Below are 23,369 nucleotides of genomic sequence, written 5' to 3'. Positions count from 1 at the left end.
GATGGAGCCTCTGACAGAGCTCAGCCAGGGCTGGCTCGGATGCCCTCACACCCGGTGCTGTGCTGCTCCTCACCCTGCAGCCTCCTCAGCCAGGGCTGCTGGATGTGATCAAATGCAATCTGGCAGCTGTGAAGCTCGGTTACAAATGCCTGGGAAGAGATTACCTTCAGCTTCCAGAACATTTCTTTTAATCTGAAGAGAAGCAGACACCTCCCCTCTCCTCCCCATGAAGCCTCTGCTTTATGCACGGAGTCAACCTCATTCCCAACACCACAGCTTGAACCATTATGTTCCCTTCTCTATTCCCACGTGGGATTTACCTTCTTCCACATGGAAAAAAAATATTTTAACTTTCCTTCTTTCTGTTTCTTCTCACAGAGGAAGGAGTCAGAGTGAGACACAAACCTGAAAAATTATCCCACACTTTTACCAACTGCTTTGGCACCTCCTCCAAGAGCTCTCTGCCCACTGTGCTCCTCAGAGGACACAACAGCATCTCCAGGTGATTTCATACAGAATTTGTGCCATTGCTTCTCTGTCCAAAGGGCTTCCATTCTGCATTTATATAAATACAGAAAGCAGAAGTTAATGTTTACCAGCAATTGTCTCCAAGGAGCAAGGGATGTGCTTGTACATAGTTATTGCACCTCTTTTGTTTTCTCTCCCAGACACCAAGATTAATGAAAAATGGCAAGGCTGCATTTGTAGACACTGACTACACTATTACTGAACCCAAACTTAACACTGAATGTCTGGGTCACTTAAAAGGTGACATGCATTTGTGAGAAAAAGCATTTGGTTTATTTATGGACAACAGAGGGACACACTGGATTCACTATATCATAGGCTTCCCAAGCAAAATGCTCCAGTCAAGGCAGAGTAAGTGAAGACATCCCACAGCTGGGGAGGAAGCTTGTTCTTTTCCAGCAAATTGCTGGTTCTATGGCATACTAGGTATCATTAATGGATTAAATAACTTTTATGAAACATGACTTGCTATTTCCACAAACAAGTCTCTTAACTTTACCACAAATATTTCCTCCAAACTCTTTGATTTTCATTTAATGTCTATCTAAAAGGCTAAAGACCCAGGCACTCCACTCAGTTGCACTGACATTATCTTTTAATTAGCAGAGGTCACTTAATGCTTTTAGTGCAATCAACAGTTGCTTTCTTTCCATGATCAACTACAAGAGCACCATAGTTAATGCAGACTGATTAAAATTTGAAAATCCTTTCGTGTAGTAGTAGTTCAGGACAAATATAATCAGGCTACTGCCTGTAGATCATTTTCCTTGACAGCTTTGATTGCAATACCACCGGGAAGAGCAACAATCCAGGAGCTGTGGGCAAAAGGCCTCTCTTTTACCTTGGGTCTCACTGAGCCCTGACCAAGCCACGGGTGAAATGAATCCCCAGGGTTATCTCCACTTGCATGTGTTGGACATTCATTGAGTGCTTCCAAAGCCTTGTCTCAGTAGGAGGAAAACTAAAATCAGGGCTCACACGTGACTGAAAAGTGATAAGCAAAGCTCACACTGGAGAGATTTACACAACTCGCTGCTTAGCACTGCATGAAAGCACACATGAAAAATTGGGACCAACCATATTATGTCTTGCAAATGTAAATCAGTCTTGTCCTGTGTAGATGAAGCTGAGATCCTTGTCTGATTTCAGTGGAGAAAGACCTGTTGGGTATTTAGTATTGAGAGATTGGTCTGAACAACATGTTCAGTTCAAGAGAGTGGCAAGGTTTCTATTCCAGTCACCTGCCCTGGTAAGAGACAGATTTTAAAAGCTAAAGGCAGGCAGATTGGGCTATTGTCTCCAATACCTAATAATTTTGTTAATCCTTATTCTTTTGATCCATGCACAAAGAAAATTACTCCAGGAAACCAATAGTAACCATTCCTTTTTAATCCCTGCATTATATCTGCTACAGTGGTCACAAAGTCAGTAAAATGGGAAGTGCTCTTACTATGCCAGTTATAAATTAACAAAGGTTTTTAATCTTGGTAGCTTTTTATTGCTAGACAAGGAGCACATGTCAGAAGACATATCACAAACAACAAAACCAGGATGAACCAGACCAAAAAAAATAGAGCAAGCATGTCCATTTAAAAAACAATTACATAGAGCTCCCTTGGAATGGCCATATCCATCCCCAGACCAGCCGCTTTCATCTCCTCTGCTGCATTTAGATTATGAAAGGATTTAGTTTCCCAAGAAAAGAATTTGAGACACAAGGAAGGCAGGGCAATTTTAAATTAAGCAGCATGACTATGGTAACATCTGCAATAGATTGGATGCCCTAAACACAGTGCAGGAGAGATCTGTCGCCTTATCTACAGTTTGGTAAATAATTTCTCCTACTTCAAGGGTCATTACATCTTCAGCTCTTTCTGTCATTTGTGATTCCACTGAGGGGCTGGAGAATAAAGTCTCTACAGGTGCTTGTGGTGCAAGTGAGCAGCTATAAATAACATCCCGGAGTTCTGCTGTGCGGGGTATAAAAACCTCATTCCCAGCCTGACGTCCCTTCATTAGACACCGACTCCCAGCCCTACAGATCTCGGCATCTCCCAACATCAAATTTGGCAGGCAGTTACTGAGCAGAAATATGAGCCATTAAGGAAAAGGTTTTTCTGTTCCCCCACATCCCCAAAGCTCCATTGTGCTCTCCTGAGAGAAATGGGGATTTGGGGTGGGGGGGGAAATCCCACCAAGTGACATGTTCCCAAACGGGTGATTCAGCACAAAAACCTCCCTCTCCAGTCCTAAAGCCTGAACTCGTTAGGTGGGGGACGAGAGACCATGGGGTGAGAGCAGATCCCCATCGTGGGGCTGCTCTCCCACAGCTCTCCCCAGCTGCCGCCGGGCGTTGGCTCCAGCCAAGCGGAGCCCTCGGAACCAGCGGGCCGTGAGCTGCCCCAGGAGCTGCACACCAGGGCTCCACTGCAGGCTGAGGTGAGCTAAAATAAAGTCTGGCTGGAGACTGCTTTTATCGCTGGGGAAGATATTTAAGACTGGGGCTGGTACAGCAGCATCTCCCTGCTAATTCCCAGAGAGACACAGGCTTGGTGCTGCACCAGCACAAACAGGGGTCGTGAAGAACATAAAGCTGTGGAGGGGTTCTCATTGTAGGGGTGCTGGTTTTTGGAGAATGCCAAAAATAAGAGAGTCACCTTAATTAAAGAGAAAGGGGGAAAATCCCAACCAGATTTTGTGTACAAGGTATTAAAACTAAAAGAGCTGAGGAGAAGGTGAAGGGGCAGGCAGAGTAGACACTTAAGCGGTGCACAGAGACCTCATGGGACAAGGTTAGGACAGAAGTGACAGCTGGTCTGAAGAAATAGCATTTTAAGATCCAAAACTCTGTCAGGAAAATCCAACCGTGCAGCCGATAGAGGAGTTCAATAAAAAATGAGCAGGCACAGAAAGGACACAAGGTACATAAATACATGCTTATTCAATAAAGCAAGAAATGGAACGGCAAAATTGAGCAAACAAGGCTGCCTGGTGGTGGGAGACAGCCTGATTTATTTGCCTTGCTGAGACACGGCAGCGTGGAAAACGCAGCGGGGAAACTGTGTTGTCTCGGTAGGAATTATTCAGCAAAGGAGGGTTAGGTCATGGCTAGAGCATCACAAAGAGCCTCTGGAAGCCTAGTTTCCACAGGAAGAAAAATCACACAGATGATGCATAATTGATGCAGATGCACCAGGAGTGCTGAACGCTCTGGGGACAGGGAGGAAAATTATTTAAAAGAAAAAAAAGTCAAAAAATAGTTAATAATAAAGCAAGAGTGACTTGTAATTACCTGTACACAACTGCCTACAGCCCGTGCCACAGTGACAGGCTGCTTCTTAGCAACTCAGAGGCAGCTTTTGGAAGGGCTCCTTCTGAGGAGGGAAGCTCCCACCTTCTGGGGACCAAAGTTCAGCAGCAAACTCTGACTGCACCGTTAGGTTTTAGGGGCTGTGGTACACTGTAGTGATGTATTTTACCTCCCGAAGGAAGGGAGCAGGCATCACAAAAAAGATCTGGGAATGTGCACAGGAACCAAGCAGCCCAGTAAGGGAGGATATTCAAGTCATGGATTTGGCACGAGGGACACCCAGGAGCTTCTGGCAGAGGAGGGGTGCAGCATCACCTGAGTCAGCAGCACAGAGAAAAGTGCAGATTCTCAGGGCCAGATGGTTTCACCCAAAAGCTCTGCAAGGAGAGAGCAACAGAGCTGCTAGCACGGGGGTCCCTTCCCATTAACCCCCTTCTTTGAGAAATGCTCAAGACAAATCCATTTCCCAGCCATGATTCTTTTTCCTTGCCAAAGAAGTTGATGATTTGGGAGGTCAGCAAAAGTTACACACACTTTGCTGAACAACACATTTCTGTAGAGCAAAACTGCACCTTTCTGCAAGCAAATCTGAAAGTAATATGGGAAACTCATTAAAAATCACATAATCTTTGAAATCTTCTCATGCACAGGCATTGGCAAGGGTCTGTTGATGAGCCAAAACATCCAGCAGAGAGGGAATATTGCCATGGCTCAAGAACTGGTTAGGAGACAGGCGTAGGTGGTTAATTTTTAAGTGCATGAAAGACCTGCATCACCATTGATGTTTAATAAATTAATGAGCTGGAAACACACACAGAGAATAAATGTCAAATAGCAGAGAGAAGCTAGGAAAATTGCAGGGGCTCAGGAAATCTGCACGAGCAGACAGACAGAAAAATAAACACACTCAGAGCATGATGCAGCCCTACTCTTCAATAGACATGCAGATTTTAATTCACTGGATACTGCTTCATAATTAACAGTGAAAAAGAACAAAATTAAATGGAGCTGCCTACAGCAGCCCTGCCTAAATTTTCTCTGTGGAGTGCTGGCTGGGAGTGGGGTGAGCAGAAGTGTCCCCATCTCCAGTGCCATCAGATCCTTCCTCTGATGTAATCCTAGTGCCACTGAAGTCCCAGGAGAGATGAGTTGTGGATTTCAGCAGGGGCAGTGCCAGCCACCACCCTCCATCTCAGACTGATAGCAAAAGTCCAAAGGATAACCGAAAAATAACATCAAAAAAGGAGAAGTTGGGATCTGGTTAACTCCAAGAGTGACAGAATATACTGGAGGTTAATTGACACTTGTCCCAAAGGAGAGAAGCTTGGGATTTCTTCTCAGTAATGAGAAAAAGGAAAATTTAAAAAATTTTAAAAATTAATTTGGGCATCAGGAATTTACAAGTGATGGAAAGATAATCTGGGGGACAAAAAAGCTGCACAGAACATTCTGCACTTACTTCACACCATGTCCGTGTCCAGCAAGACTTCGCCCATGGTGGGATTTGCACAAGGATCTACACAGGATCTGCAGTCACATTCCTTTTTATCCTCTTTCATCTAAATGTTCCAAGCACAAAATTTGATAAGCAAGTGACTGTACTGGTGCATTCAGGAAAAGCCCTTCTCACACAGCAGTGCTCTGACGTGCATTGCAGTGCAAATATTCTCCTGAAAGACGCTTTAATAAAGCGCTCTATTAAAAATAATCTGCCAGCAGAAGAGTATTGACTGTGTAAATATGATATTAACACAGAGCTGGGACAAAGTAAATATGAGAATAAGTAAATACTGTTTTGTCAGGAGGGGGCAAACCCCCAAAGCCATAGAAATAAGCAACATTGTTTATTATTTGCAAAACATAAGGTAAAAGTGTTTAGCCAAGCACTGAGTCAGTGGGATCTGTGACGTCCTCAGCCAAGTCCCTCCTGCTGAGAACAAGCTCCTGCCATGCAGGGATTGTTCTTCCTCCTGCTGTCCTCAAAGTGACAGCAGCATCCTCAGCTGATGTCATTGCACAAAACTAATATTAAATGCTTTCAAATCTGATCAATAAAATATAACTTACATTAAATGGCCAGAACACTGTCAGTTCTGTTTCTCAGTCCTAGACTTTCTCATGAGTTCCTGACTCAAAAAGAAAACATTGAGACTACTGAGTCAGTAAAGCTTGATTTATCACACAGCATTCAAAAGTGTTTTCTTTCAAAGGTGCACTAACAGGTCAAATATTCCCAACTTTTTCTTTGGCTGGAATGTTAAAAACACTGAATAGTTAGTATCTGGGGCATTTTTGCCATCAAGGGCATAAGAAGGAGGTTTGGAACATCTGTGTTCCTCTCAATTTACTTAACCTTTATTCCTTGCTCTTAAGGGAGTGTTATAATACTCTGCACTGAACTAACTACCCAGTTTTCTTCTGTTAGGGAAAGGCAGTGCTAGGAACGTGACACCTTCCGGGCCCACCGTTCCCGGATGCAGACATTACCCGTGGAATCTGGGGGGAATGGCACATTTGGCAGCATTTCAAACACCGCACCCAGGGAGCAAACAGATTGCTGCAAGAATTCCAATCAAAGCATCTCTCACACTTCACAATGTACAGGCTCGTTTTTCAGCTGCAAATGTTCCTGTTGACAGCTATCCAACTTTGTAATTAGTGACAAGACAGGGAATACTTTGCACTCCAGGTGCACCTCCATCAAAGGGATCCCCTGCCTCTCACCAGCGCTAACTCAGACACTGCTGCTGGGTAGGATGTGCTGCTGAAATGGATTTTCACAGTCCCAGGAGGGGAACTCGAGGTCCCAGCAGGAGCGGGGATTCCACCGCACCAAGAGCTGCGGTGTCCCATTGTCCCACTCCCCCTAAAGTGCCACTGAGCCACTTTCTCTCTCAAGAGAACGCTGAGGCTTCAAAACAGCACGTGTTGGAGCACCACTTCAGCACATCCTCGAGTGCTTTGCCGGAGCTGCAGCAGTCGAACTCTGGCTGCTCAGCTCCTTTCCCTGCCCAGCTCCTTCCCCTGCCAAGCCCTCTGCTCCTCCCCAAGCAGGGGAGCTGGGGTGGGTGCAGGAGGAGAGGGCTGGGGGATCAGTATCCCACCCTGCCCCTTCCCTTTCCCTGCTGGAAAGCTGCTGACATGGATACACAAATAACTGATAGCATTAAGGTACCAGGGAGGAGGGTGTTTTGTAAAGCAGAACGCAGGCTGCTTAAATAATGAATTAAGAGGCATCAAAAATGCGTATGTAAAAGGACAGAGAGGGAAGGGCTGATATTTTAGACTATGCTAGACCACAATGAATAAATTATAAGAAAGGCTGAATACTAAGTATAAAGACATCTAGCAAAAGAAAAGTTCTTATTCTTTTCATCCCCCACTGGGTCCCAAATGAACACAGAGCTGAGAGGGCTCATCTGGTCCATGAGGTTTTCTTTCCATGTACATTTTCATCTGGACTGAGGCATTTTTATTTAACAGCATCCACCCTGTCTTTAAGCCTTTCACACCAGAGACAGGCTCACTTATTTTTCTGACGCCACTGAAGTTCTCCCAGTCATAACAAACTGAGAACACCCAGTCAGTCTGACAGAGATGAAGTGATGGGTAGGAGGCACATTTCATTGTGCTATCAAGGCCTGGGCGCGGTAATTGGTGAGGAAACAATTGGGAGCTGTCAGCTCGAAACACACGCCTTGGTGCTGACTGCTGTGCAGAGCCCTTGATGGGTAATGAATGATGGCCAGTGTGGTCACCACTGCCCTCCTGCTGGTGCCAGGATCCTCCCAGAGCCCTCACCAGCACAGCCATCCTTCCCTATGCTGGACACAGCCCCTTCAGTCCCCTCCTGCCTGTCCCAAGGGCCAGGGCAGATTCCTACACCTGACAGGTGAACATGATGAGGAGTTTAATTACCTGCAAGATGCAAAACAAATCAAATGCCAAACAGGAATAACGCCTGCTGCAGGCTCCACCAGAGCTGCCCACACTTCACTGCACGTTCAGGACCTGTCCACATTCCTCACCTGACACCAATCCATGGAGAACGGCCGAGAGATGATGAATTGTACCAGTCATTTACTGACCTTCACTGTCCATGGCAGCCTTCCTCTTCTCACAGGATCCGCCCACCAGACAGTTCCAAACTGGTGTTAGTCAGCATGGAATCATTTAGGTTAGGGAAGACCTTTTACATCATTGAGTCCAACCATTAACCTGGCAGTGCATCAGTGAAAGCAAAATGAGAGTTTAAGTGTTTCCTCACATATGGGGACACCAAATAGCCCTGATTCAACCACCAAAGCTGATGAGGGACACCTTTGCTCCTGCATCACATCAGCCTTATTTCAATGTTTCCATCATATTACAAACCTCACCTGCTTTCCACCCTTCTCTTACAGTAACTCAAACAATTCCTACCCTGTATTAAGATTTCCAGTTTATTTTTATTTTGCTCAGCTGCTGAAAGCTGTGGATCAGATGTCAGGCAGACAAATCATCTCCTCTGGCTTTACCCAGTGCAAAGGGATAATGCTGGACACCACAGCCCTCCCTGGGCAGCCAGAGCCCTGTGTCAGCTCAAAGCTTCCCAGAGCTGTGAAGAAAAGTCAACCAATCCCATCTTTAGTGACCAGCTGGGGGATAAGTTTGGAAAGGGGACAGTCTGCAAAGCTCAAATATTTTTCTTTAAAAACAACTGTCTTCATGGTAGATGCTTTTTAAAAATAAACAGAAAAACAACTCCGTCATTTTTCAGTATTTTCTTACTATTTTTGAGGTGTCAGTGGTCCATATTTCCATGACACCAGATGCATGTGGGCACACACCACCCTTCCCAGTGAACTGCAGTAGAGAAGTAATTACCTAGTGGAAGGTGCAGGATATATTGCATGGCTGGGTGATGTGTTGCATAAGCAAAAATCAAGACTTTGCAGCAAAACAGGAATTGAATTAACTACTAAAAGGTGACAGCCTGGCACAAAGTGGTTTTAGAACAAAACACAAAGCAGGATTTAGTTATAAAAGATTAACTGAAAATTAGTTTACAACACCATCTCATTTGCTTAAAGAAAAACTGAAGAAAAATATACCGATATTATAGCATCTGAATCATCCTAGGCTAAAAGCTAAAATCTCCATGGATTAGTTTTTTGCTTCTACAAACAGGAAGGAGGAAAAACAAAATCATGACTGCAGGAGCAGTTGCTTTGTCGTAGGTGAGCGGATTCTGCATCTGCAATGAGATTCCCTTTGAGCGTTGGAAAGGGCTCTAGTGACACCTACTGCTCTCTGCTACAATAGGTGGTGAAAGCTCTCCTGCTTTACCTGGAATAGGATGTCCCTCCAAGGCAAGGGGTATTCCCAGCCTGCAGAGACCCCCGGGCCTGCAGCAGGCTCCTGAGCTAAGGCTGTCACCTGACAGCACGACACTGGGGCCAGGGTGATCTTCTGAAAGCACCGAGACACTGAAACACAGGCACAGCACTGCCAGGGAGCGTGTGAGCAGAGACAGCAGATTGCAAGTTCTGAGCTGGGGTAATCAGCATGGAATCATGGAATCTTTACGTTAGAAAAGGGCTTTTGCATCGAGACCAACCTCTAACCCAGCACGGTCAAGGCCACCACCAAACCATGTTCCCAAGTGCCACAGCTCTGTGTCTGTTAAACACCCCCGGGGATGGGGACTCCATCACTTCCCTGCACAGCCTCTCCCAACACTTGACAACCCTTTTGGTGAAAAATTTTTCCCTAATATCCAATCTAAACCTCCTCTGGCACAACTTAAACCTTTTTGCTCTTGTCCTGTCCCTGTTCCCTGGGAGCAGAGCCCAACCCCCACCTGGCTGCCCCCTCCTGTCAGGGAGCTGTGGAGAGCCAGAAGGTCCCCCCAGAGCCTTCTGTTCTCCAGGCTCTATCAGTGATGACTGATTTAGTAAGATTTCCTCCTTTTCTGTATGTTGTCCTTACTGAGAGTATTTGTATTCGACAGTGACTTTATTATCAGCTCAAACGAGAAAATAACTGATGCATTCTCAACTTTCCCTTATAAAATCTTGATTGAACGTCATCTTTTGTTCAGTTTCCAACAAACCCAACCCTCAAACACCTGGCAACCAGAATTAACATTCCTGACACTGTTTTGTTCCCAAGTGATGGGGAGCTGAGCTCCAGACAATTGATTTCTCACCCACTACTCAAAAGCTTTGTGCACTTTGTGTACTACATTAATAAATACTTTTCTAAAGGCCAAAATAAGATTTGATTTTTTAAAAAATCCAAGTCAAAAGAACAATGCCACTGTAGAAGTTATACATATTCAAAACAAATTTATTCTCAGTAATAGTGCAGTTTCTCTTTTTTTCCTACTTCTTCTTTTTGATTTGCTATGGAATGATTGGAAAGGGAAGGGGAACCAAGAAAACATAAATGAAATTAAGAAATAGTTTGTTATTTGAGTTTTATTCACCTATCCAAAAGATAATGGTAATAACAAGTACTTAATGTTATATTATATATATTCATATATTACTTATTCTATTTTATATATATATAAAGGGTATTTTTGTATTTTATCTATATTATATTGTTATATTATAAAAATATTTCAGTGTTCTAAGAGAGGACAGCAGCCAATAAAAAATTACACCTGTGAATGTGCTGTCAGCTCTACCCAACTGCAGCAACACCCCCTTTCAACCTGCCCTGTCCTTTCCTTCACCTCTCCGGCACAAATCCCAGGTCACCACCCAGTTTTTCAGCTCTGTCCCTTCTCCCCACAACCACCCTGCTCCGGGATGCTGCTCCCCTCTCCTGGCTCAGATTCAAGGGAATTCAGGACCTTTCCTTTCCCTGTCCTGTACCTCCCCGCAGTTTGTGACAGGAATATTTTCACTCCTCTCATTTTTGGCTCTGTCCCAACAGGGTTTCCACACATTTCATTTGATTTATAATCATGTTCCCAGAGGTGTTCTGAGCTCCAGGCTTGAGAATGACTCTCTGTCTGTTTTACCCATCTGAAACCTTACACTTGTTCCTCCCTCCTCACCTCTCTCATTCCCTCTGTGCATCTCTCTCCCACCAAACACAAAATGCTGTTTTCAGCTGCACTGCTGGCACAGTTCAAACTGCAGGGTTTGGGGGAGGCAGCTGGATTGGGCTGGGATGAGCCCGAGCCCTGGCACCAGCCCAGGAGGGCTCCCATTCTGAGCAGGGCTTCAGTAGCATCCTCACACCCAGGCCTGAGGTGAGGACCTGAAATGCAAGAATGAGGAGAGTTCATGAATGGACAACAAAAACCCCAAGCTTCTGCGGCCATTTCAGAGCCAGAGCCAGGGGATATGCAGTAGCAGTTAATTTATTTCAGGCAAAAAGCCCAATCCATGAGAAACATGTGTTCAGAGGAGTGGAGTAAAAGCTCAACTTAAGGCAAACGCTGCAAATTGAAACAATTATTCAGTGTTGAAATCAAACATTTTACCCTTCTGAGCACATGAAAAGCTCCAAGGAGAACATTTTCTTCAGTTTTTCTCCTTAAAAAAGTTCAAGATTAAGAGATATGCTAAACCCTGATTTATCTCATTAATGGTACTGGTAAGATTAACAGCAAAAGTTAAACAATTCCATTATTACTTAATGGCTTTTAAAAATGTATTGCCTTAATATTTATAATCGTACTCTTAAGATTAATAATCCTGATTTGCCACCTCCCCATCACAAACCATTTCTCACACTTACCCAACTTCCACAGAACTTCCCAAAGAAAAAAACTGAAATTACATCTTGATGACTTCTGAAGTAAAACGGAAAGAAACAACATGCATCCATAAATTATTTTTTTATTCCAAATCCAGCTCTCAGTTTACATTGTACAGGAAATACAGGCAATCATAAAAACATTCAGGATTGGCAACATTACATGAAGTCCCCAAACTGAATTCATCACTCTGATGCCAATGTGCCACTTAGACTCTAAACTTGGATAAAATGAAGAGACCAAAAAAAAATTTTAACAAATCAGAAGCAGCAAGGAACAAGATTCCCATGGTCTGTTAGGAAAACTTAACCCAGAGCTATATCCTGCCTTAAGATGAAGTGGCCCAAAAGTCTCATGCATTCCCTCAAATTCCAGCTTCCAGACAGACCCAAGATGGTCCAGATGCTCTTCAAGTCACAAGCCACACCTCTGCTGTTGTCCAAACTCCCTCAGGATTTACTGGCAAAACCCAAAAATCCAACCAACCTCCTTCTGCTGCCAAGAAAATTGTGTACTATTTGCAAAGTTAATCAACACAAACAGTCTTTCCATCCCAGCAATATTAAGCCATAAAGGCTGAATAACATGTTGGCCATCAACTGTTGACAGTGCACTCAAATTTGCTGAATCTGGTGAATGTTGGCAGCATGTTTTGCCCTTGGATTAAGTCCCTGCAGCCTCTCCTCCACACATATGTTCAACCATTTGTTTTAGTGATCACTTGAAAGAGCAGCTCCTCATTAGCTGCTTCTGTGCAGACTCGAGCGCTCACTCACTGCCTTCAGCAGCGTCACCTGCACCACAGGAAGTTAAATATATACAAAGATTTTCACAAACCAAGCCTCAAATGCCCAGCACTAAAGCCAGCAGTGCAGCATGGCAGCATTACCTCTGAACAATTCCTAAATAAATAGACCTGAATATCACGTTGGACCTCAGAACATCAGGCTGTCACGGCAGGAAAAAGCAGAGACATGTGACTCCATGCCATTAATAGCATTTAAAACATTTACCTCTAAAACCTGGCAAACTGTGACCAAAAATTTTACACTTTTTTTTAATTAAAAAGCTTTTTATTAAAAAAATTATGTGCACAGCTCATTATTAAATGTCTTCTTTACTTTGACTTGGTTTCATTCAAACACAGACAACTTTACTGACTTAAGTTTTATACATTTTTTTACTTTAAAAATCCCACAAGGTAAAAACCCCAACAGACACATACAAATACAGGAAATGGTATTGCTCAAGGGCTTTTTTTTTTTGTCCCACTCATGTTAAGAAGTGCAATTTTGCTTCTATGGTCCTTTAAAGTGAAACAGTTTTCTCCCTCAGTAAAACAACACTCTGCAGGAAGAATTGCACCACATGCACAAAATATATGAAGGTCTCAGCTCTACCCAGCTTCCCCTACGCACTGATTAAGGTCATGAGAGATCTATATGAAAATTGTGTTTACAGTAACTCATCCCTACCAGTACAGACAGGTCAGTAAATGCATCCACACTCTGTGAACTTGCTGGGGAAGGGAAGTCAATACCATCTACAATTAGAGCAGTGAAATGTTTGTATTTACCAGAACTCTCCTGCTTTTCCATACAAATGTGTGCCTGCTCCGAGCCATCGGGACTGTGTGGCTGAACTGCAAGTCCAGCATGGGGATACATTCCCCAAAAATCCATAATTTAACGCAGAACTCTTGGGTTTTATCTCACTGAACTTGATTCTTCTACACATCTGTCTGGCCCCACTTAAGACAACAGAACTACTACCTTTATTTTCCCCACTAGAACATCTCAGCTCCAGGGGAAATTTCAAAAAGAACTCAGCTTTGGCTTAATATTCCCTTCACTGAAAACAGTGAACTGTGCTACTGGCTTTGGAAAGATTTCATTTTAAAAGTTTTCTGGATTAACTCTTCAACATTTTGAGGAAACAAGAATATTAAAAATTAGGCTTTTAGTGACTACAAGAACCAGGTTCCTCACCAATTCCTTTCCTTTCAGCTGCAGCTGAAAGACACTCTACACATCTTATCATTTGTCATTAAAAAAACTAGAAGGCCATTCCCTCTAGAATCCTCAAAAAACTCAAGTTTTATTCCAATTTGCTGAAGTTTTCCAATGCAGAGTGCTGGTTTACATGAAAAAGTAGGAAATGCCCAGATTACCTGAAATTTTAAGTATTCACTTAGGAGGATATTTACCTGCCACGAGACAGAAAACTGCCTGAACCTACTGTGCAGACCTCTTATATTGGAGCACTTATAACTACAGGGACAAGAGTTGAAGTTTATATTTAAATGCAAAATCATAAGACTGTGCTCTCTAATGTGAAAAGTTTCTAAATTTAAAGTAGAAGCTTGCAGTGTCTGTTGACCCTGGATCTCCCCCAGGAAACCTTACATGAAATGGGTGGACATACCTTTGTATAAAGAGTATTTCAGAATCTGGAATGTAGAAACACAGTGCAAAAAACCAGAAATAGTTTGAAAAATAGTTTTTACATCTCAAAACCTCCCAGATTAAAAAGGCGCTATAAAGACAAGATATGGTGCTAAGAAGTAGTCTGAAAAATTAATAATGGGTTATTTCCCTCATAGGGGGAAATTTATTTATTTATGGGCATGTAGTGACAGGACAAGGGGAATGGTTTCAAACTGGCAGGGAGTGGGTTTAGATTTGGTATTAGGAATAAATTCTTCCCTGTGAGGGTGGTGAGACCCTGGCACAGCTTCCCAGAGAAGCTGTGGCTGCCCCTGGATCCCTGGAAGTGTCCAAGCCCAGGATGGACGAGGCTTGGAGCAACCTGGGATAGTGGAAGGTGTCCCTGCCCATGGCAGGGGGTGGAATGAGATGGTCTTTAAAATCCCTTCCAATCCAGGGCATTCTGTGATTAATTAAAAGCAGTATTTCAGTTAGAAGTCTAATTTAGAATTCATCATGTTTTACCCTAAATGGCCACTTCGAATGCTGTGAAACATGATTTGCAGCCAGAAGCACCAAATACATAAATTCTTCCACATCAAAGGAGTAGTTTGTAAATTTTGGATGTTCTCCCAGTGTTGGGTGGTGTCCCTAGAAAAACAAGATAAGGATTTTTAGACAGAAAAAAAATCAATGCATCTTCCATTCAAAAAAGCAAGAAAAAAATTGAGGATCTGCCATTTTAATTTATTATTTCTGATCCACTGATCTGCTCTGAAGCAAAAGAATCAGCAAAGTAACTGCATAACAGCCATTCTATGAATGGTTAATGGCCAATTAATTTAATTTCTCTTCTTCCCTCAGCCATTAATATCAAATGATTTCTTAATCACAACAGGGAAGTTAATTTGGTCTAAAGAATGAAAATCATATTTCAAATACCAGAACATAGGTAAGTAAAGCAAGATAACTGTGAAGGCCTTCAGTTATAGCACCTCACCCTTCCAGTGTGGCCACCATTACCTGATCTTGAGGGAATACTTTATTCCTTTTCCTCCAAGTGATGTAATGAATGCCTCTCAGCCTTGCCAAATCCAGGTAACAACGTTCATCTTCACAATTGTATCTAGGGACAGACAGAAAAAACACATTTACCTACAGAGATTGTGCTGAAGTTTACCAGGGTGAAACAGGAAAAAATTGAAATGTCTTTTGTCCAGTTCTAAAACCATGGACAAATTCTGCTCCACTGAAACAACAAGGGTTGCCTTCTGCTCTCAAGATGTGGTCTTGGAGGCAGTTGGAGACACGTCTGCACATCAAGCATATCCCTGTCCAGCTGCAGCAGCTCTTGGACATGTGAAAAACAACCTCTGGCTTTCTGAACTTATTTGGAGACTGGACAAAACATTCTCAAGCCAAGACTGTGCTGCAAAACACCAGTTCTGCAGCCTTCCCACAGCAGAATTTCTCAGGATGGAGGATTCAGCGCTCTTCAAACAAGCATTCTGGATTTCTGCTTAGGTCTGTAGGACTGGAGTGTCTGCTAACACCCACACTTTGTGACAAAATATGTTTAAAAAGAAGCTACAAGAGCAATTTAGGCAAAACACAACACAGGGCTGACCTTGGCCAGCAAGCTGGTGCTCACGTCCTGAGCAGAAAAAGGAGAATATAAAAACTTCCAGGGGGTGGGTAGCACCCTGGACATGCACATAATCAATTCACCTGGATCACTGAAACATCATTAGATGTCAGACTCACCAGGCAGAGCTTGAGCAGTGAGGTTTTCTCATTGTTTGCCATTTTGCCATTATGTTTATACCATGGTAGATTAAGAAATCACAGGCTAAGCCTGTATGATATAATTATACTGTATTTTAGAATGAAAGCTTTCTCTGTTTTGATCCCCGGAAGAGGCTGCCAAAAATGAAGCCTAAACAAGACAAACATTCATGGTCAAATACCAGGAAGGGAGAGGCTTCATTAACACACAGGAACCAACAGGAGCAGTTGTGTGTGTAGTAGAGGGGGAAGAAGGGACAAACAGACTTACAGCTCAAACACAACAGCCCAGTCTGGGAGAAAGAGCAGATGGGTCAGTCCAGCTCCGTGTATCCCAATGAATATATCAGAGTTGTGGGTAATTCTCAGTTGCTCCGAAAATTCAAGTTCCCTGCAGACAACACAACAGAAGTGATGATGATGTGGCAGCTCTATCCACCCCAGCAGAACACAGGGAAAGCACAAAATTGGCCTAAGGGAATACTGAGACTGATTTTCCAAGGAGCAATACTAAGAATCATAAATGCTGCAGCCAGCAATAACTCAGCACAGAACTAAAAGAAATGCAGGCAGGTTTCAAAACTTCGTAAGAACTTTTTTAAAAAAATTTTTTTTGTCAGGGTAAAGTTTTTGTAAGTTTAAGGGTTTTTCTTTTTACTTGCCTTTAAAAAAATGCACCATCTTAAAAAAACCCAAAAACTACAAACAAAATACCCCAAACAAAACCTAAAAGCCCAGTATAAAAGACCTGTTTCTGAACTGCATTCAGTGTAATGTAAAATACACAAATAAACTTCCTCCCACTGTCTCTGGTCAGAACACAGATCTCTCAGCGCTGCTTCAGTTTCTCACTCTTACTGCATGATTCATGACAGCTCCAGGTGGAGCTGCTGCCATTTGGGACAGGCATGCTCTGTTTGGGAACTTTTCCTTCAATCCATTTCTTCCTGGCACAGTGCCTACTACGTCTGGCACCACAAACTGACCTCAAGTGGTGCCTTCAGCGGCCACCAGAGCAGCAAATAATCAGAATTATCATTGATTACTAAACTAAGGCTCATATAAAATAAGACACCAACATCATACAACAGAAATCCCTGTTGACACAGTTATTGCAGAGCATTAGCCAATGCAAAAAGGTGACTGGAACACAGCTGGCTTTGGGAGAGGGAACAAAAGGGATTTCAAACCTTGCTCATTGTATAGTAGTTTTAACCTGAGCCTACTAACCCTAAGTAGTGCGTTATAGAACGGGTGTGTTCGACTACCTCACCCACCACTCTCTCAGTAACACTTTTCCTTCCCAGTCCTTGGATTTTGCCCAGGTTAGAGCTGGGGACAGACACAGCACTGCCTGCAAACAGCTATCAGCAGCCACAGGCAGCACGAGCTCACACCAGTTTCCTCCCACAACTCACTTGTATTTGTAGTCCACCACTTTGACCTCCAGCGTCGACACCGTTTTCAAGGCATTCACAAGCTGAGGAGAATAACAAAAAGACAATGGTTCGGTGTCCTCCTTCAGTTAATTGCTCCCTTGCACTCCTGACCTGGTAAAGATAAAACCGACTTCTCTCTTTGCCATTTTACCAGAACACAAACTACATGCAGCAGTGGAGGCATGAAGTGAGGACGGCCCAGCAGATAAAGCACAAATCCTTTGCTCTGTCTGCTCTGCCACTGAGCTAGTGCATCACATGAGCCTCAGTTTCTCCCTGCATAAGGTGGGGATGATAATCCCAATTCATTTCTGTCAGGCACTAACAGTAGAGAATGAAAATAGGCATAAAAACATTAAATGTTATTATTTTACCATGAAAGAAGATTTTACACAAGTCCGTGAAGTTGCATGATGGAAAAACATAAATCAATATGAAAATTCATTACGTTTTGAGTGCACAAACTCTGATACAAGGGCTTGTGCATTCCAATCTGCAGGCATTACAAAGGGTTTTGTTAGACCTCAACACTGGAGATGGTATAAATAAAAGGAATAATCCAAAAGTGAAATAATTTAATTTTATCTGAAGCTCTGCAGTGTCTGTTTGCTCAGAGGAAATACTTTCAGTATTACATTTGTAGTCTTCCACTGGATATTTAGAAAGGGCAGCAAGGTTCAGTGTCTGGGGTACAGAAATGGAGACTGCCTAGAAGACATTTTAGAACAAATTAATAAAAATATTGGACGTATTTGTCTGAGATTTGCCAGAAAATAGATGTCCAATCCAATGAGCAAGACTTAACTTCTAATAAATCTTTTTTAAAGATAAAAAGGACCACACCTCATTCTGGTTTAATATTTTCCGGTAATCTGTGCTGCGTGCGAGGATGGTGACTCGGATTTTCCCATCCTAAAAAGAAAGAAGCAGCAGTGTATCAGCTAAGAGGCAGCTCTCACAAAAAAACAATCCCAACTCTTCCATATTTACATCTGGCAATTATTTGAGCAACTAAATATGTTCCTTCCACATGTAATAAACAGATGATGTAACCATTTAAAAATTCACATCGTGTTTTCTGACAGATTCAAAACATCAAAAACTTTATGAAAGTCTGATTATTAACCAAGAAAAAAATATTTTCTGAAATATTTATTTGATTCAGTACAAAAAAGCCTTTGTATCACACATTACATGGCAGTTTTTGAAAGCAGGAAAGCACCTTGCTGGATGGCTTGTGCACAAGTTCCTTGGGAAAAAAATATTTTACTTCTATACCAGTTCCTCGTTTTACCTCTTTTAATTAATTGGACTCACAGGGGTGAGCGTTCCAAGTGAAATAAAGAGATTTAGCTGCATGACTCCCATTAGTGTCAGCAGGAGAAGCATAACTAAATGCCTGTGCAGAGCTCTGAATGTGCCCCTCAGCAATAATACGTGGGCGAGTCTCCAGCAGACACTTCAACCTCAACCAGCCCAGAACTGCCCTGGCCACCAAGAGCAAAAAACATCAGTGTGAGCAACAGAGAAGCCCAGACCAGACAGATGGTGCTGGGCAAGCATGGAAGGACCAAATTCCACTGTTTCCAGCTCTGATCCGAACTCAGAAGTATCCAAGAGGATTGATAAAGGGCAAGCTCTGCACTGCTCTGTGGGATTCCCACTGCTGCTCCATGGAACACGGGTCTGACTTAGCTAGGAAGGACAGAAAGGCCTCAAGCACAGAGAATGGATACAGGGATGAGACCCTAAGGTTGGAAGGAGAATGTACTAAAGTCTGTCCTATAGAAATATGACACAAGGGCGACTGTCACAAACATACACAAATGTTTCCTGAAGGCCTTTACAGGAGAAAAAACAAACCCAAAACATCACAGGAAAGGACAAAAAGTACACAGATACACCCTCACTCCCCACTGGGTTCAGTTTGCCACTGCTGTTCCCTGGCAAGAGCCACCAGCTCGATCTTACAGCTGCATTATGCAGTTACCATACCTTGGGTCCTTCCTGAGTAATATTTAATCTGTGTAGCACGTGCTGAGAAAATGCTCGGAACAGCCCCGTACCGTGACAGCCAGAGATCTGAAATTTTAAAAAGCAATTGTTAATATACAAAGATATTTTCCTCAGAAAACTGAGCTTTGTGGAACAAAAGCCCAGTATCATGCACTGTGCTGCACGTGTCACTGCTCACTGCAACACAAGTGGCACTTTCATTGAGAAAGACATAAACTCTCTCTAGTGTTAGAGCTGAGTGTGTGAGCTAATACCCTCAGGGATGCATGACTGTGTTCAAGCTCTTGTGCTCCACAAAATCACCAGTTAGTTCACAGTGCCCACCCATTAAAGAGGAATAATATGCACCTCCTGAGCTGTGACATAGGAGACTGCACACAGCCAGCTGGAGTAACTTTAAAATCCCAATCTTTAGGGAAGATCATTCCATTTGGAGTTGGAACCTTCACTGAGGTGCATTTCATGATATCGGAGAGATTCGTTGGCTCAGATTCCATCCTGCCACACCCCCCTAGTGAGAATGGATGGATAAAGGGACTCACCAGAGGTGTGTTATAGAACAACCCGTATCGCATCCGAGGCAGCAAAGAGAACACGGCTTCTTTGAAGCACACCTGGGAAGGGGATCACAAGGAGTTACACCCCACTGCTGCCTTCCCCCAGCCCATTCACTGCCAGCCCTGCTCTAAATGAGCCAGCAATTACTGCTCCTGCCAAGGACAGCCTCACTTCCTTGGCTGTGCAAATGAACAGAACAAAGAAAATCCTCATCACAAAAGAGCTCTCGATTGGGACGATACAGATGCAAGTGTGGGAAGAGGTGTTGAAAACACCCCAAAACAGAACAAACGTGGACTAAAGGGAAGGAATCCGGTTAGTGAGTTTACAACTAGATTTAAGAGGCTAAAATGAGCTCTGAATGAATGGATATATTTTTTGGTGTAATTTTTTTTTAATGATAAGTAGCAGGAATGCCAATAATTACAGGGGGAAAGAAACACCTCAGGAGGAATCAGAAGACTTTAGAAAGACCATTTGATAATCCTTAACTTCAGTCAGGAGTCCTGAAGAAGCAAAACCCATTCATAAATACCACCTCTAAGGACACAAAAGTTAGGTCCATCTATATAAAGGATAGACACACCACAGAATTAGGTTACAGCTCTGTCTCTTGTTTCTAAGGTGGAACACTCATATTACACAAATTAAACATGCATGGAAAGTATTAATGCTTTCCTCTGGGACACCCATAACCACAAGCAGCTTGAGAAGTTGTCATATTTGCTCCCTAGTGACCATGAATTAAAACAAAATATAGAATTCCATACCCTTTTAGAGTCAAAGGTTTTCAAATGAATGATTTCATAGTCAGTAAATGCCTTCCATGTCTCACTGAACAGGTCACCATAGCCATATGAGCTCTAGGAGGAAAGCAGAAAACACAAGGGTACAACAATTACATAAATGCATATTAGAACCTCTCTTCATGATTTGCAAGTTCTGCATATGAGTTTTAATACACAGTTAATGGGACCCAAGGCAGCCTAGCACAGAACATAGACATTACACAGCACCAAACTCTGTGTTTGCACTGGCAGGTAACTCCAATTACCTGTCAGGTTGTTAATTTTTAATAAAAATTTCTCTACATTAGAAAACTAGACAATTTCTTCTGTAGCAGATTAGAATTTCTGAGTTAGGAGTGAGAATTACTTACTACTTTTCCCAGAGTCAACAGAACACAAGTTAAATTTGAAGTAACACAAACATAGGGATGGTAGAAGGTCTGAACCTCAACTCCTCAGATTAAAAAAAACCAAACAAACATCTGGGTATTCAAGTGCAGCACTGAAGCTTGAGGTAAAAAGTCACAACAAACTTGTTTTGCATTTGCCTGTTTTGGGATTGTCACTTGCATATTGCACACATATCACAAATTGAAGGCAATGATCTGATTCGGTGGAAGAAACAGCTAAGAGGTTTCTATACAGAGCAGTAAAAAACTTTCCCCTTTGCAGTAACATTCTGTGGGGAACCTTTAAAGAGCCATCTACTCCCTACAACATTATCCCAGCAGCAGGGGCTCCTGCCTTCAGTCTGTCACGTTTCCTACACATCCCAGGGCTGAGTCACCACCTCTTGCTCTTTGGATGCAATTAAATGTGCCCTTAGTAGCCCTGGTGCAGATTCTCACTAAAGCTGCCTTTCAGCTCTGGGGCTGGCTCAGGCAGCTTGGAAAGTTATGTGGGAACATTCTCAAAAAGAAATTTGAAAATAAGACTACAAATGATAGCAGGAGAGAACAGATATCTGGTGAAATGTAAAAGAATCTAAAGGGCATCAGATTTCCTTCAGTTCAAGAGGCCTTCCTCTTCCTCTACCATTAAGTTTTAATGAATTTTACAATCCAGACTCCTTTCTGGCCATGTCTTACAAGAACTGCTCTCCCGGATTAGAAGTGGAGAACTGATGAAAGCACCACTTTCTAACCCTCTCTGCTCTCCTTAAAAGTGCTTTATAAACGTTGCCTCCCTGCATTCACAGAGGATCTGCACACCAACACCCAGCAGAATTCCTACTAATTTTCTGCTTTGTTTAACCTACATCTAAGGGCATTGCTCTTTAATAAGAACATTAGCTAGGAAGTATGGCCAAATCTAATTATATCAAGGGAAAAAAAAGAGAATGAATAATAGCCTCAAGTCCACCTTTTGACGAGCACAGACAGTTCAGCAACAGTTGACTGGTGCCATCCCCTGGTTTTACACAGCAATGAACTCAAGCTGCCCAAGCAGGTAATGCTCATTTAAAATTATAACAGTGTGACGCTACTTTGAATGGTACATTTGAAAGAGTTATTTGATTCAGCAAATTGATATAAGACAAAGAGTTGCTTTTCAAAGCAATTTACAATGCTATCTGACACCTGATCTTTTCAGAAAGCCATCAGAGCTGGATTAACAGGTCCCTGTACAACACCTAGAGGGCTCACTTATCTGACAGATGGCACTGATTTTAGCTTTAAAATGCAATAGAATTAGAAAAAAGGGTTTCTTCTAGCCAAACAGTTTCTCATTAAACAGCAAGCAGGGGATATTTGCAGTTCTATATTGAAGTTTAGTTGTCCTAGCACTAAATACTCAGAAAGAAGACTCAGCACTTTTTGATCACAAAACAGATGTGGGACAGTGTCATATTTAAGAACTGTTATTTCTGGAACTGATTATACACATTAGCTGGCATATTACAAATTGCCCAGTTGTTTTCTCTTTAGTTTAATACCCTCCTACACAACTTAAATACTGTCCAATAAAACTAATATTACTCTTAAACACAGTCATGGTTTCAACTCAGCAGTACAGCAGAAACAGCCCCACTTAAAAACTCTTTTTATATGTTATCATGGCAATGTGAGAGGTGGTTGAGGGAAGTAACTGCAAGAAGGCTACTCAAAGGAATTAAATATTAAACTCTGCTTTCATATATATAAGGATTTAATTTAACTGTTTTCTTTACTACAGGCTGCACATTACTGATTTACAAACAATATGCAAGACTGCATTTCTTTTTAAATATAGAAGAAACAGTTGAGCAAATCTACTTCAATTTTCCAAGAGAAAAAAACCTACAAAAAACCAGTTAAAACTTCAAATGCTACAGGTTAGAAATACTGATCAGGTTATTTTGAGGTCACACCAAAAAAAGGCATAGCTATGTATTAGCAAAGCTGAGCATTCCAACAGCACATGGTTTATCATGGAAAATCTGTTCCCTAACTATTACTCATGTACCTGTATTAAAAGGATCCAAAAATTTATCAGTTCCACATGGCTATGCCCACAAGAGAGCTAAGGACTGGCTACTAAAACCTTGAGAGTCTCTACAAAGCAGAAACACAAATAGGTTAAAAGCAGACTTACAGTGTCCCACATGACTATGTTGACATCGGTACCGAAGGAATTATTGATATGCTGGGTAATGTAAAGATTGACAAAATCACAGAAGTGATGGTACATATTAACACCTGAGAAAGAAAGAATTGTTAGCAAAACACTGCATTACTTGCTCCACTTTTATTGGTTTATGCTTTTTTCCTTGTTAGCATCTTG

General features: G+C 42.4%; 1 protein-coding gene across 2 annotated transcripts in view; it reads right to left on the bottom strand.

Annotated features, from left to right (window-relative positions):
* Window positions 1-11,660: 11,660 nt before the first annotated feature.
* EOGT (EGF domain specific O-linked N-acetylglucosamine transferase) overlaps window positions 11,661-23,369 on the bottom strand; it is a 20,040-nt gene continuing 8,331 nt past the window's right edge. For both annotated transcript variants that reach the window (XM_032120430.1, XM_032120431.1), the window contains exons 9-17: window positions 23,181-23,284; window positions 20,589-20,681; window positions 19,803-19,874; window positions 19,240-19,326; window positions 18,088-18,156; window positions 17,224-17,285; window positions 16,077-16,196; window positions 15,044-15,146; window positions 11,661-14,671 (exon numbers count right to left, since the gene is read on the bottom strand). In XM_032120430.1, coding sequence (XP_031976321.1) covers window positions 14,525-14,671; window positions 15,044-15,146; window positions 16,077-16,196; window positions 17,224-17,285; window positions 18,088-18,156; window positions 19,240-19,326; window positions 19,803-19,874; window positions 20,589-20,681; window positions 23,181-23,284 — 857 coding nt within the window. In that variant the 3' untranslated portion in view covers window positions 11,661-14,524. The remainder of the gene's footprint in view (window positions 14,672-15,043; window positions 15,147-16,076; window positions 16,197-17,223; window positions 17,286-18,087; window positions 18,157-19,239; window positions 19,327-19,802; window positions 19,875-20,588; window positions 20,682-23,180; window positions 23,285-23,369) is intronic.

The sequence above is a fragment of the Corvus moneduloides genome, chromosome 11 (genome assembly GCF_009650955.1).
Source record: "Corvus moneduloides isolate bCorMon1 chromosome 11, bCorMon1.pri, whole genome shotgun sequence".
Lineage (NCBI taxonomy): Eukaryota > Metazoa > Chordata > Aves > Passeriformes > Corvidae > Corvus > Corvus moneduloides.
The sequence above is the reverse complement of the archived record's forward strand: the minus strand, read 5'-3'. Positions and strand labels throughout refer to the sequence as shown.